Raw genomic sequence first — 14,890 nt, 5'->3', positions numbered from 1 at the left:
CTTCGTCACTCCCCAGGACGGGGTGATTGGGATGGCGGAGGAGAGTGAGCGTGTGTCTTGCTGCCACTCAACACTCTGTGTGAGCCCAGCCCAGCTCCATCTCCGCTCTCCTGCCCTGTGGTCTCGCGGGCACCTTCCTCGTGGCCCCGGTCTGGCCACACAAGACTCACCTCTTTGGCGTTGATGGTGGACACCTCAGTGATTCCAGCCACCTGGATCACACCTTTGGAGTCCTCCCTCAGCTCCAGGTACCCCAGGGAGGGGTTCAGCAAGTCCCGGATCATCTCATTATAGATCTGGTGGGACAGGTGAGGAAGAGACCAGAGGAGGGAATCTAAGGGTATGACTCCCAGACAAGTTGGGGACAGGAAGCTCCCACTTTCTGGCCCCAGGCTCCTGTGAGTCTCTGGCCTGGGAAGTTTCCCTGCCTTCCTATGGTGAACTGAATGTAGGTGATTCAATACCCACAGGCAGCTGGGTCTCAGCGCCAACCAACATCGCAGGCGGACTCAGAGCCAAGCAGGACTGCATGGACCTGACCAAGGGCCAGGCTATCCTAGTAGATCAGGGAGCCCTGCTCGTTGCCAGGCAACCATCAGCCACCTCTGGGCGCTGTCCAACAAGGTGAGCCTAGCTGGCTGATTCCACACCTGCTGGCAGGTACCTTCACCGCCCCTCCTGAGCTGTCACCAGGAGAAGCTGCCAGATGGAGGCCAGCCTCCTGGTGCAGTGGTGAGGAAGGGAACAGTCAGGGAGTGTGTCTGAACTCTGTTCACTGACAAGGCTGCTGGCGAGTGTGGCACAATGGGGGTAGACCTGGTTTTGGAGTCACAGGGTCCCGAGTTCGAATCCCACCCCCTCCCACTGATTGTGAATAAGTTACCTCTTTGGTCCTCAAGTTTTATAAGGTGGGGCTAATAATACAGAGGTGGGAGAGCCACTGTGATGGGCACCCCAGGAAACTGCTGGTCACTGGCTCTAGGAGGTGGGGCAGCTTGGTCCTGTGTGTCCCTTACCCAAGCCTGGGGGTACTCACCTCTAAGTAGGACATAGACACTTCATATTCCATGTCGTTGCTGGTTTCCTCAATGGCACGGAAGAGGTCGTTGAGCGTCCGGACATAGATACCAGGCTCGTGATCAGTACCCAGCATCGTGTAGGTTTTCCCACAGCCTGGGCAGAGCAGGGACCAGGGGTGAGACCTCACTGAGCAGAGACAACTTGTGAGCCTGGTCTGTCTTTGAACGAGGCCCTCCCCGATGGCCAGGGAGGTGAAGGGGTGAAGGCGGGGGGGGGGGGGCAGGAAGGATGACAGCCCTGGCTGAAGATGGGGTCTCTGGAATGGAGGGCCCTAGGTGGGGTTGGACGTGTCCTATCCTGATTGCTGCCCTAGCCAGGCCTGGGCGGTCTCTGCAGGGGTGGGGGGCGAGGGGGCTCGCCTCCCCAGGGGCGTGCTCACGCCCCTCCCACACCTGTAGGGCCATAGGCAAACACTGTGGCGTTGTAGCCGGAAATGACGCCATCGATGAGGCTCTTGGTGGTGGCCTGATACACCATCTCCTGCAAAGGACAAGAAACCTTGTCAGGGGGCCGGGGACCCAGACAGGGCACAGCACAGATGCCCCTGGGGTATGTGGGAGGGAGGAGGGGGTAGGAAGGGGAGGAGGGGATGTCTCTGCTTACACCTTGGGGCAGGGGGGGAGGAGGAACGCCAGCCTGCCCCAGAGCTCAGGACACCTGAGCCGGCTCCTTCCACAGCTGGCTCCCAGCCCCTGGCTCTGAGGACACAGAGTATCTGCTCCCAGGAGGAACATCCGGAAGATAGTGAGATGGGGTCCCTAGGAGGGTGTAGGGGTCCCTAGGAGGGTGTCGGCTTCCTGGAGACAATCCTCCATCTGCCCAGCCTGCAACAGATGGCCTTCGGCTCCCTCCTCCTGCTCCCCCGGCCCCACCCCATGTAGCCCAACCGTGGGGGGGGGGGGTTCGAAGAGACCACCTGTGCAGGGTGGGTGCGGGTGTTCACCCAAGCATGCTCATGGAAGGCCAGGTGTGCAACGTGCGTGTGCCTGTGTCAGTGTGCACTGAGCAAGTGTGTAGGTGTGCAGGCACGGAGGTTAGTGTCTATCAGGTGCATATATGGACAGGTGAACATCACACAGGTGTGTACGGACATTCACAGATGGGGGAAAGCTCCAGAAGGTGGACCCTTGCGCAAGTGGGGAGGACCTGTGAGGGTCACGGACTGAGTCCCCTGAGGGCCCCTCTCAAGTGGTGAGGGGCGGGAAGGGGCTCCGGTGCACCCTCACCTGGGTGGCGGTGAAGTCGAAGGCCACGTCGAACAGGTAAGACTTCTCCCTGGAGCGGTGCGCCCGCAGGATGTCATCGGGGTCCTCCAAGGGGTCCATGAGAACCACCATCTGCAAAGGACCCAGCGGGGAGGCTGCGGTCACCCCCGCCCCAGATCCATTTGACCCCCCGCCCCCCCCCCCGTGACCTTGCAAGATGGGCACCATCCCCGAGAAGCAGGGAGCGCCCTGGGGGTGCCCCACCCCACAGCAGGTCCCTGATTCAGACCTGTTCCCCTCACTGCAGCCGCACAGAGCCTGAGACAGCGTGTGAACACAGGCTAAGTGCTCAATGCCCCGCCCCCCTCCACTTTAGGGCACTGTGAAGAGGAAGGTGGGGGAGGGAAGGGGTGAAGGAGGTTACCCCTCCCCCCTCCCGGACTGTGCCACGAAATCTAGAGAGGTAACAATGAAAACAACACCAAAATTCGACAAGAAAAGTCAAGCCAGTGGCTCACGCCTGTATTCCTAGCTACTTAGGAGGCTGAGATCTGAGGATCCCACTTCAGGGCAGGAAAGTCCCAAAGACTCTTTATCTCCAATGAACCACCAAAAAGCCAGAAGTAGAGCTGTGGCTCAAGTGACAGAGTGTCAGCCTTGAGTGAACAGAGCTAAAGAACAGTGTCCCGAGTTCAAGCATGCAAGCACACACATTCAAAATTGGGGACCCCATCCTTGCCAAGCAAGCAAGTAAAGGGCTCTCATCTTGAGCCCCCCACCCTACAGCACCATGCAGGTGCCCCTGGGTTGGCTGGCACCTCTATGCATGGCCCTGTGCCCTGGGAACAACACCGGGGCTCCCTGGTGCCCTGGCTCTGCCAGACAGCCAGGGGAGTTAAACCACCCAGTGCTCTCCGCCTAATGAGGCAGCGCCTGTTCCCCAGGCCCAGGGGAGCTGCACAGATGGATGGAGGGCCAGACAGTGGTTTCAGTCAACAGGGACGCCTCATAGGCCCTCTGCTACTAAGGGGAGAAGAGAGGTACGGAGGGAGGGCAGAGAGGTGCCCTCACCACCCCAGGAATTCGAGCAACAGCTAATCTTACACCATCCTTTAACGTGAAATCATGCTGATTACTCTCAGTGGAGGAAATCATAGCGCAAAGCATCCTTGGTAGGAAATGGCAGCCAGGGCCCTGGCAGGCCAGCTCTTGGGTTGGTACGTGTCTGTCCTCTGAGCATCTTTTCACCCCTCCCTGCCTCCTCTGCCTCCACAGAGAGCTGTGTGGGTTGGGGGGTCCCTCAACCATCAGCATGATCTGACTGAGGCCCACACATGGCTCACGATGCTCACTGGGCCCTGGACAACTATCAAAAGATGTCAACTGAGTCCTAACACAGGCAAGGCTTGGAGGGGAGACAGACCTGTTTTAGCACCACCCTGAGGGGTCAGAGACAGTGGCTGGATGAGCAGGAGAACCAAGGCTGGTGACAGTCCCAAAGGCCTTGTGAACAGCCCTTGTGGAAGGGACAGGGAGAAACTGACAGGAGGGGCATGCTGGGAGCAAAACTGGGTTCCGGGGCCTAGGAGAGCCATGGTGGGTCCCTCTGGGTCCCTTGTCTGTCAAGCCTGAGGAGTTAGGGGCACAGCCCCAGAAGGACAATAACTTTGGGAATTGTCACTCTTGTCCACTTTCTATGTCCTTTCCCTCCCTCCAGCAGACATGCACCTATGCTTGTGGCATCCAAACAGGCCTGGGCCTTCTATGGGGCTCTGGGGAGGAGGGAAGGGGAAGGGAAAGTGTTCCAGGAGGCAGAATCCAATCCCATCAGCGGGATTCTAGGCAAGCAGGCTAGCAGGCAGGCTGGGCAGCTGCTATGCACAGAGAAGGCCCCTCCCAGCTGGCCAATGGCCGGGCGGCCACTGTAAGTAGAACACAGAGCATGTGGGCCTGCGCTGTTCCCTGGAGGACCCCTCTGTCCTCAGTCACTGGCCATGTCTTCAGGGTCTCTGAGCCAGGAACCTCTTTTCCAGGAGCTGGTTCCCTGGCCCATGCCTGCCAGCAACTTGGGCCCTGCTCAAGTTTCAGGTGTAGCTGAAGATCAACCCTGGCTCTGAGTCCCCCTGGCATCGGTCCCCTGGGATGCAATGGGAGCCCCGCCATCTCTGCCAGCTCTCACCTTGTAGACAGGGGGGCAAGGCTCTCTGGCATCGTTGGCGCTGGGGGGCTGAGGGTGGAGAGGACAGCTGCAGGCACTGGCGCCCATCCCCCATCGCTGACTTTCACCTGACCTTGGCCAAGTTCACCTGGGCCTCTGGTTCTTTTGATACCTGGAATGTTCCTGGGTTCGTTGTCTGTCAGCATGCTGCTATGGCTTCTTTAAAGAAGGCTTTGTCTGGGATCTGCCCTCCAGGGCATCGCCCCCATTCCTGTCCACACTGGCACACAATGGAGCCCTTGTACCCCCCTGGACCAGGTGAACCACAGCTGAACTGGCAAGGGGTGGGGAGGGGGCACCCAGGCTGCCAAGGAGACCAGCCTGTGGCATTTGAGCCAGTCCAACTCATTTTTGGAGCACTATCTGCCTGCCAAGCCTTGAGCCAGGAAGGGTCCAGGATGACAGAAGTGAGGCCAGGGGTCCTGCTTTCTGTCTTGCTCTCTGACATTCCCTGGTAGCTTTAATAACCAGGTGAATGCTAGCACAAGAAGAGACCCCAAATCTAGCCAGGACAGGAAGGCTTCCTGGAAGAGGCAGCCCTGACGTCGAATTTGTTTTTTTTTTTTTTTTTGCTTGTGCCAGTACTGATCCTTGAACTCAGAGCCTAGGCGCTGTCCCTGAGCTTTTGGTTTTGCTAAAGGCTAGCTCTTGAGCCACAGCTCCACGTCCAGCTTTTTTGCTGGTTAACTGAAGCGTCTCACAGACTCCTGGGAGAAAGAGTTAGAAAGAAAAGCCTGGGGTTTGCCTCCCGTCCTCTCTTCCAGGCGACTCTGCAGTACAGATTTCTGATTCATAGGCACCATCAAAGGGCTCCCCGGAGTGCACGCCCCTGTGAGCGCAGGCCTGCCCACACCCTGGCCCCCCACACCCTCTCTCCGAAGCTTCCTGTGAATGTCAGCCTGTGTCTGCACACAGCACACACCCTGGGAACACTTGCAGAATAAAACTGCCTTTGAAGGGGAGCTGTGGGTATGCCAGGCACTGTGCTAAGAGCCCCCCACATGACCTTTCTGAAACTTGGGAGTAGGCATTCTTATTATGGGTCAGGATTGTCGCCCAAGCTCTATGCAAAGTCCACAGTTAGACTGAATGCAATTCAGTTCCGTGCAGAAGCTCCGTCATACCAGCTCACCCAAACCTGCTGCCTGAGAGAACCAGTGGACAGACTGCTGCCTGGCTCTTAGTGCCCCACCCGCACTCTCTCCCTAAGTTCATAGGCGGAGGTGCTAACCCCAGGTCCTTTGATTACGAGCAGCTTTGGAAATCCAATGCTATGGGGGTCATTAGCCACATAAGATGAAGACTCACCATGACCTCCCTGCTGCCACCCTGATTCCACACCTTGGACTGCCAGGACTGTGAGATACCGAACTTCTTTTCTTCGAGCCACCAGGCCAAGGCTGACACTCAGGGCTTGCAAAGGAACGCACCACCCAGCTAGGATCCCTGTCAGGAAATCTCTCCTTGTGCTGTGCCCCATGGTACTGGCTAGAGGGCAGAAGGCAGGGCCAGGAGAGGGAAGGCAGGGAGCTCTGCTTCTCGGAGCTTTCCCCATTTGTGAAAGTCTGCACAAGCTTGCATGGTGTATGTCTGCACACTTGCCTGGCAGGGGCACACCTGCCTGGCTGCACCTGCGCACCTCTGTCCCAGGGACACCTTTCCCCAGCTGTGATCCTGATGGACATCCCCCAGAGGGAAAAATGGCCTCTGGATGAAAATCAATCACCTAGATTCTTCTTCAGCTCCCAGGCTGGCAGTGAAGAACCCCGAGGGAGGGCAGCAGCACAAATGGGCCTCGGGGGCGACATTGCTGTGTGACCTCAAGCCAAAAGCATCACTTCCCTAGGCCTCAAGTTAGGCCCAGATAGAGATCAAGAAGGACAAGACCGTAGCCACCAGAAAGGAAGCCATGCCAACTCTTCTTTCTCTGACTCAGGAGGGCTTGGGCTGGCTCTGGCTTCACCCTAAGTCCAGGGAGACAGGCTCACAGCAGAGTAAAAAAAATGAAACCCTAGCCAAGCACCAGTAGCTCACACATGTAATTCTGGCTACTCGGGAGGCGCTAAGATGTGAGGATCGTGTTTTGAAGCCAGACTAAGCAGGAAGGCCCATGAGACTCTTATCTCCAATTAGGCATCTCCCCCTCAAGTGGCTCAAGTGGTAGAATACTAGCCTTGAGCAAAAAAGCCCAAGCCCTGAGTTCAAGCCTCAGGACCAGCAAACAAAATGCAGCATCTCCATGACACGGAATATTATTTAGCCATGAAAAGAGACAAAGTCCTACTATAAATTAAAATAGCAATAAACCAGCCGGGTGCTGGTGGCTCACGCCTGTAATCCTAGCTACTCAGGAGGCTGAGATCTGAGGATCGCGGTTCAAAGCCAGCCCGGGCAGGAGAGACTGTGAGACTCCTATCTCCAACAAACCACCAGAAAACCGGAAGCGCTGTAGCTCAAGTGGTAGAGCCCTCGCCTTGAGCTGAAGAGCTGAGGGACAGCGCCCAGGCCCAGAGTTCAAGCCCCACAACGGACAAAAAAAAAAAAAAAAAAAAAAGCAATAAACCTTGCAAACATTACAGTAAGGGGATGTTTTTACCTATGCTCCGCCCCACCCCCACTTTGTCCTGGGCAAGTGAGTAGAGTAGGCAGAGGCAGCTACAGTACCAGCCCTTGGCACCTGTCACCTACACCTTATTTACCTATTACAACAGCCTTGAATTTGTGGCTGCAGCTCACATCCTCTTTAATCCTCTCCTTTCCCGAGGAGGGTAGAAGTGCTTCACATTCTCCTTTAATGAGGAAACTGATGGGGGTGGGGGGAGCTAATGGGCATCCAGCCAGGACATGGCAGGGCTGTGTCCTCTGAAATCCATAGTTGGGCTGGGGCTCTGTTCTGATGCTCTCTTTTTTCTGCTCCCATATCACACCCTCCTTCAGGCCCTAGTGTTGTGGCTAGGCCTCCTGGGGGGCCTGGCTCTGCTGGACCCCAGAAGCAGGGAATGGCAGTTGGGCTGCAAGCAGATAAATGCTAATTATGAGATTACAGTCCTTGTCAGTTGACTTAAATCCTGCAGGTAAACACTGGAAGGCCAGCAGGTAGGGTGTAGTGGGGGGAAGCGGGACGGAGAAGGTGACTCTGTGTCCAGGAGCTTCTCCCTCAGCCCTGCCCCTCCCTCTGGTGCTAGGTGCTGGTGGCTTATGCACATAATCCTAGCTACTCTGGAGGCTGAGATCTGAGGATCACAATTACAAGCTTGGGCATGGAAAAACAAAAATCCCTGAAAATCTTATCTCCAATTAACCAGGTAGGAAATAGAGAGGGCCAGCCTTGAGTGAAAAAGTCCAGGGACAACACTCAGGCCCTGAGTTTAAGCCCTAGTATATACACACACACACACACACACACACACACACACACACACACACACACACACACACACACACACACACACACACACACACACACACACCTTCATTCCTCAGCCTTCCTTGGGTTCCAGCTTTAGTGATGATAGTATCTAGGAATGGGGAATGGGCACTCAGGAGCCCTGGGATGGGATGTAGAAGGAGGTAGGTTTTCCTAACTCTGGGGCTTGCAACCTTCCTTCCCACAGCTCAGCCCTTAAGATAAATGGTCATTTACTACCTCTGAGCATAAGGCTGGCAAAGTGTTACACACTGTTCATACAGAGCCCTCCAAGAAGGACTCTCTAATATAGGTGTAATGACTACCATCCCGAACAGAGCCAGGGCCCTGGGACCCCAGGCCTGCCAGGCCCCTGAAATTACCCCTTTAAAAATCCAAGCCTTAATTCCAGATTCCCAGAACCCAGTACTCTTACTCTCTCTCTCTCTCTCTGTGTCTCTCTGTCTCTCTCCCTCTCCCCCTTCCCCCTCTCTCCCTCTCCCTCTTCTTCTCTCTCTGCTCTCTGTCTGTCTCTCCCCATCCCCTCTCTCCCTCTCCCTCTCCCTCTTCCTCTCCTTCTCCCTCCCCCATCCCCCCTCTCCCTCTCTCTCCCCCTCTCCCTCCCCTTCCCCCCCCCCCCCCCTCTCTCTCTCTCTCTCTCTCTCTCTCTCTCTCTCTCTCTCTCTCTCTCTCTCTCTCTCTCTCTCTCTCTCTCTCGTCAGTCCTGGGGCTTGAAATCAGGCCTGGGTACTATCCCTGAGCTTTTCTGCTCAAGACTAGTGCTCTAGCACTTTAAGCCACAGCTCCACTTCCAATTTTCTGTTGGTTAATTGGAAAGAAGAGCCAGCCCTGGCTGGCTCTGAACCACTCAGATCTTAGCCTCCTGAGCAGCTAGGATTAAAGGCATGAGCCACTGGCACCCAGCTTCTTGCTCTTTTTTCTTTTTCTTCCTTCCTCCTCCCTTTATTTATTTCTCTAACCTACCTACCTACCTACCTTCCTTCCTTCCTTCCTTCCTTCCTTCTTTTCTTTCCACTCAGGGCCCAGGTGCTATCCTTTAGGCTTTTGTAAACCACAACTTCACATCTGGCTTTTTGGTGGTTGATTGGAGATAAGAGCCTCACAGACTTTCCTGCTTGGGCTGGCTTCAGACTTTGATCCTCTAATCCCAGCCTCCAGGGTATTTAGGATTACAGGGGCTACTGGCACCTGGCTTACCCTCACTCTTGCTCTGAGGATACTTGGCCTATGGGAATGCCCACCTCTGCCAAGCCTCATGGTGATGGCCTTCCAGCTCCAAATGTCCCCAGGAGAATGGTGCTGAGCCTAAGGAAGGCTGTTGCCAGACCCCTCTCAGTGGCCCAAGCCAGTAGGTGACTGAGTCCCCTTCACCTCTTCCCACTGAGGACCCCCTGTGGGTGGGCCGTGGCAGTGGCCTCTCCCTGCTGATCACCCTGGGGATGGAAGTCCACAGGGCCGGTGGGACGAGTTCTGTGCCCACATTGCTCAGCCTGCCCTGAGTCTCTCTGCAGCCCCATCAGGGCTGCCCAGCTCAGGCCTGGTGGGTGGGGTGCCCCAGCTGGACCAGGCCAGAACTGGAGGGAGCCCCTGCCCTGCTCAGCAGAAGCAGAATGGAGCCAGTGTTTACAGGGCTGGCGCACAATGGGCTCCCCCTTCACGGGGAGTGTTCTGGTTCATATTAACGGGTCCCCGTGCTGGCTGGAAGCCAGCAGCAGCCAAGAGACATCATTGTCCCAACCCTGAAGACTTGATATCCTTGGGGACAAGCTGGACAACCCAGGGAGAGACCTGGACTATGATGAGGCTTTTTTTTCTTCTCCTGAGCTCTCCAGCTTGTCAAGTGGGGTGAGGAGGGGGAGGGGGCAGAGGGAAGGGGTGTGACCCAACAGTGTTGGGGACTCTGACAGGTGACCATGGGTCAACATCAAAGGACTCTCCCCAGCAGAGTGGCTCCCTCCTGCTACTTAGGAGGCTGAGATCCACAGGATTTTTTATAGCTTGAGACCAGTCCAAGCAACGTCCTTGACACTCCATCTCCAAAATAACCAGCAAAAAAAGCAGAGCTGGAGGCCTGGCTCAAGTGGTAGAGTGCCAGCCAAAAAAGCAAACAAAAAGAGTGTGAAGCCCTGAGTTTAAGCTTCAGTAATGATTTTTTTTTTTTTTTGTCGGTCCTGGGGCTTGAACTCTGGGCCTGGGCGCTGTCCCTCAGCTCTTCAGCTCAAGGCAAGCACTCTACCACTTGAGCTACAGCGCCACTTCCGGTTTTCTGGTGGTTTGTTGGAGATAGGAGTCTCACAGTCTCTCCTGCCCGGGCTGGCTTTGAACCGTGATCCTCAGATCTCAGCCTCCTGAGTAGCTAGGATTACAGGCGTGAGCCACCAGCACCCGGCTGTAATGATTTTTTTTTTTTTAAAGCTGTCTTTAAGTGCCAGGCATTGATTGGGTGGGTGAGCATACTGTATGGCCAGCAAGGTCTTTAGAAAAAGCATCATGACTGTTGGCCTCATTCAAAGAAGGGGCAAGGGCGGCGCCGGCAAACAAACAACCCCCACCCAAAGCCACCCAGATGGCAAACAGCACAACCCATTTTTTTTTGGGGGGGGGTCCGGTTGTGGGGCCTGAACTCTGGGCCTGGACGCTGTCCCTCACCTCTTCAGCTCAAGGCTAGTGCTCTACCATTGAGCCACAGCACCACTTCCAGCTTTTTTTTCCCTGCTTATGTGGTGCTGAGGAATCGAACCCAGGGCCTCAGGCATGCAAGGCAAGCGCTCTACCACTGAGCCACCTTCCCAGCCCAAGCACAACCCATTTTGTACTGCATATGCACACACTGCTCTGCTGGGCTTGGCCTGGATCTCCCCCAGACACCCCTGCTTATCTGGAGGTCTTTGAAGGAGAGAGGGGCTAGGCGCCAGTGGCTCATGTCTGTAATCCTAGCTACTCAAGAGGCTGAGGTCTGAGGACCACGGTTCAAAGCCAGCCCGGGCAGGAAAGTCTGTGAGACTTTTATCTCCAATCAACCACCAGAAAATGGAAGTGGCTCTATGGCTCAAGGGGTAGAGCGGGTATTTTGAGCTGAAGAGTTAAGGGACAGCACCAGGCACAGAGTTCAAGCCCTACAACTGACAAAAAAAAAAAAAGGGCAACCACTCTACCAGTTGAGCCACAGTGCCACTTCCAGTTTGTGTTGGTTGATTGGAGATAGGAGTCTCACAGACTTTCCTGCTTGGGCTGGCTTTGAACTACAATCCTCAGATCCCAGCCTCCTGAGTAGGTAGGATTACAGGCATGAGCCACTGGCGCCCAGCTAGAGCACTTGCTTTGAGTTGAAGAGCTGAGGAACAGTGTGCAGGCCCAGAGTTCAAGCTCCACGATGGATAAAAAATTAATAAGGAGAGAGGGGGACAAATCAGCTATCTCAGCTGAGGGAAGAGACGAGGTAGGGAAGGTACCTGCTGGGGAACCCCAGGAGGCTGTGCTTTGGATGACGGTCCAGCCCCAGGGACCTTGGCCCAGGTTCCTCCAGTGTGCGCGTACCTTTCTCTGAATCACAGGATACCATTTCAACCTTGGATCCTCCAGCTCCACCCACCGCCCTGGCATTCCGGGAGAAGCCAGCCACAGTGCCGAAAGGGGCCACTGTCAGGCCTATGACACCTGGGCATCCAGCCTGTACCTGCTGCTCCCCCCCGCACTGTGACCACCTGAGTCTTCAACTGTCTGCACAAGAAAACATCCCAGCCATGTCTGCACAGTGAGACCTGACTCACGTCCAGTCTCATCTCACACCTTTAAAAAATTTTTTTTATTTTGTATCAGTCAGTACTGGGACTTGAACTCAAGGCCTGGGCACTGTCCCTTAGCTTTTTCACTCAAGGCTGGCACTCTTCCATTTGAGCCACAGCTCTACTTCCAGGCTTTTGGTGGTTAATTGGAGAAAAGAGTCTCTGGACTTTCCTACCCAGGCTGGCTTCAAATTACGACCCTCAGATCTCAGCCTCCTGAGTTGCTAGGATTACAAGGGTGAGCCACTGGCACCTGGCTATCATCTCATGCATCAACATCTTACCTCTCTTCTCTTCCTCCTCCCCCCTTTCCTGCTTGAGCCACACTGGTCTTTCCTGTTATGCAATTGTACATAATCCCTCTCACCACAGCTCCACCTGGGTCTTTATACCTGCAGGTTTCTTCTATTACACCTGTAGACCAGACTAGCCTCAAATTCAAAATCCTCCTGCCTCAGTTTCCTGAGTGCTGGGATTATAGATGTGCACCGCCATGCCCAATTCAAGAACCATGTCTTAAGGGAGCCCTCCTCAGCCTCCAGGACTAGGTCACCTCACCCACTTACTTTCCTGGCACTTCATATTTTTGTTCTTGCTGCCCTCAGCTGCAAACCCTCACTTGTTTCAATTCTTTGATATCCCACACTGGACTGTCACTAACAGAGGGAGGGAAGGCTCATTCCTATTCACAGTAGTCTCTAGCACCTTGATAAACACTTCTGATCTCATGTGCCGTGCCTGCCTGCATCACAGTGACATAAGGAGCAAGAGAACAGCCACCATAGGCTGGGAATGTAGCTTGGTGGTAGAGTGCTTGCCTAGCATGCATGAGGCCCCGGGTTTGATTCCTCAGTAACACATACACAGAAAAAGCCGGAAGTGGTACAGTGGCACAAGTGAGCAAAAGAAGTTCAGGGACAATGCCCAGGCCCTGAGTTCAAGCCCCAGGACTGGCACAGAGAGCCAAAGAGGCAGAGAGACAGAGAGAGAAAAAACAGCCATTGAGGGCTTAAGCAAACACAAACACCTTGAAGATGTTCTGATCATAAGGAAATGCATGCCCAGGGAGCAGCAGAGAAGCCATGGGTACCTGGCACTTAGGCCAGGGCTCCTCTCAGCCTTCCTTAGACCAATCTAAGAAATCTGAAAAGGCAGAAGAGCCCTTGGCTTCCTCAACACTGCCGGCAATGGCCCAGCCAGAGTTCAGGGAACAGAGAGAGGCAGTACCCTTTCTGCTCCTAGCAGGTGCACCAACCATCTGAGCAGGTCTCCCCTCCTGCAGCTCCTGGCTGTGAGCCCCACATACCTGCTCATCCACCTTGTGGGCAATGAGGGTGGCTCCTTCCTCCAGCTCTGCCACACTGATGGGTCGAACCCTGAGAGCCACCTGGGGATGGGTGGGGGGGGGGAGAGACCAGGGGCCTGGGGTTAGATAGATTGTTCCAGACTAGGCCACACAGGGAAGGGTGGGCGGGCCTCAGGATTCTCTCCCCAAAGCAACCCTCTGCGTTCTCCAAAGTTTGGCCACCCTAAGACCACTTGTCCTAAGGAAAACTCTGAAGGTCAAGTTCACTGCCCGGGTCAGAGGGCAGCAGGTTCACAAGATGTCAGGCTGTGTCTGAGCCCAAGTTGCAGGGAAAGTCTCGAGGGAGGGAACTATGCCAGGCTGCATCAGTCACACACCTGAATTAAACACCTGGAGCTCCCTTGGGCTTGACCCTGGAGCCTTCCCAGGCTGCTGGCACCTCTGTGGATGCTTGGGGATGATGGGGGTTAGGATTAGGATAGCATGATGGTCTTCCCCCTCACGCCAATGACCTGTGACCACATCCTGATTGCTCCCAAGGGGAATGATGGTCTTCCCCCTCACGCCAATGACCTGTGATCACATCCTGATTGCTCCCAAGGGGAATGGCACCATCTCTACTCTCTAGCCAATAAAAGACAATAGGTCTTCATCAAGTGCATGGGTCTCCCAAAGAATGGCGTGGGGGATGGGGCTGTGCTGCTCCAAGAGAAACAGCTGCTGGAGTGGGGGTGGAACTAAGGAGCCCTCTCCTCACTTTAGAGGCAGCTGCACTCTGCCTAGCAGATCATATTTATCAGCCTCCCGGGAGGACTCCAATGGGGAGAGGAGGGGAAAAGAAAGGGAGAAGGAAAGGAGGGAAGGGGAGAGGAGGGGGGCAAGGCGCTGGTCCGTGCCTAGCCAGTGCACAGTGCACAGGGCTGTTTCAAACAAGCCCTTTTCCACTGCTAGAGAGGATGCTTCAGAGCCTGGATCTTGCCTGTGGCTCCCACCAAAGCTTCCCTTTGCAGGAGTTAAGGCTGCCCTGCAGAAGTGGGGTATCAGGGATAACATTAGCCTGTATGCGCAAATGAGGCCTGGGGATGGGGCTTGGAAAGAAAGACTCCCATGTATCTACCCACATCTTGTGGAGGGGTCTCCCCCTCATCCTTCCATCCTGGTATCCCTGATGACCTGGAATCTTGGCCTTCAGTCTCTACCTGTCCACTCTCCCTCGCACCTCGCTATTCGATTCCCAGGCTCCCTGGGCTCTGGGGGCCATGGAGGTTGCATCCAGCGCTACTCTGAGGTAATTGGTCCTGACTTTGCCTGCCATGGATTAACCCACTCCAGAGCCCAGGGCACACCCTGGGCTCCCGGATAACAGATCTCACAAGGCTGGGATTCCTTCTGACACCCATCAGGAGACCCCTGCTTCCCTTCTCAGGCAGTGAGGCAGATCTGTCTTGGATGGGGGAGCTGTCGGCCCCAGTGGGGACCGAGGGGGAATGTTGGAGGGAGGCCGGGCTGACTTTCTAGACTCAGGAGGACACCATAACCTCCTAGACACCTGTTCTCCAGGACTTGGGCAAAGTTGCCCTGCACGGTCCCAGCTCCTGTCCCTCGCCCCTTAGGGGACACTGTCTGTATGTGTGGGGGGTCTGGCTGGGTTCAGGGATGGTGGAGGTAAGGAGGAGGGAGATTAAGGGGGTCTCACCATGAGTTGCTGGTCCTTGGAGTCCCCACCGTCCTTCATGCTTGCGGAGGGTGGCGGGGCTCAGGCCGGGACAGAGGGCATGGCCCAGCCGTACCCCCACCTCGGTCTGACTGGGTCGCTCTTGGCCGCTGCTGCTGCCTGACAACCCGAAACCAACAACGCGCCCGCGGCCT

General features: G+C 55.5%; 1 protein-coding gene across 1 annotated transcript in view; it reads right to left on the bottom strand.

The window, feature by feature from the left end:
- Kif19 (kinesin family member 19) overlaps positions 1–14,890 on the bottom strand; it is a 26,383-nt gene extending 11,493 nt beyond the window's left edge. Inside the window, exons 1-6 of the mRNA XM_069993207.1 lie at positions 14,718–14,890; positions 13,022–13,102; positions 2,307–2,417; positions 1,473–1,560; positions 1,037–1,173; positions 171–296 (exon numbers count right to left, since the gene is read on the bottom strand). Coding sequence (XP_069849308.1) covers positions 171–296; positions 1,037–1,173; positions 1,473–1,560; positions 2,307–2,417; positions 13,022–13,102; positions 14,718–14,756 — 582 coding nt within the window. The 5' untranslated portion in view covers positions 14,757–14,890. The remainder of the gene's footprint in view (positions 1–170; positions 297–1,036; positions 1,174–1,472; positions 1,561–2,306; positions 2,418–13,021; positions 13,103–14,717) is intronic.

Source organism: Dipodomys merriami, unplaced genomic scaffold, assembly GCF_024711535.1.
Source record: "Dipodomys merriami isolate MVZ:Mamm:240054 unplaced genomic scaffold, mDipMer1.0.p SCAF_42, whole genome shotgun sequence".
Taxonomy (NCBI): domain Eukaryota; kingdom Metazoa; phylum Chordata; class Mammalia; order Rodentia; family Heteromyidae; genus Dipodomys; species Dipodomys merriami.
This window is presented reverse-complemented; position numbering and strand designations above follow the sequence as displayed.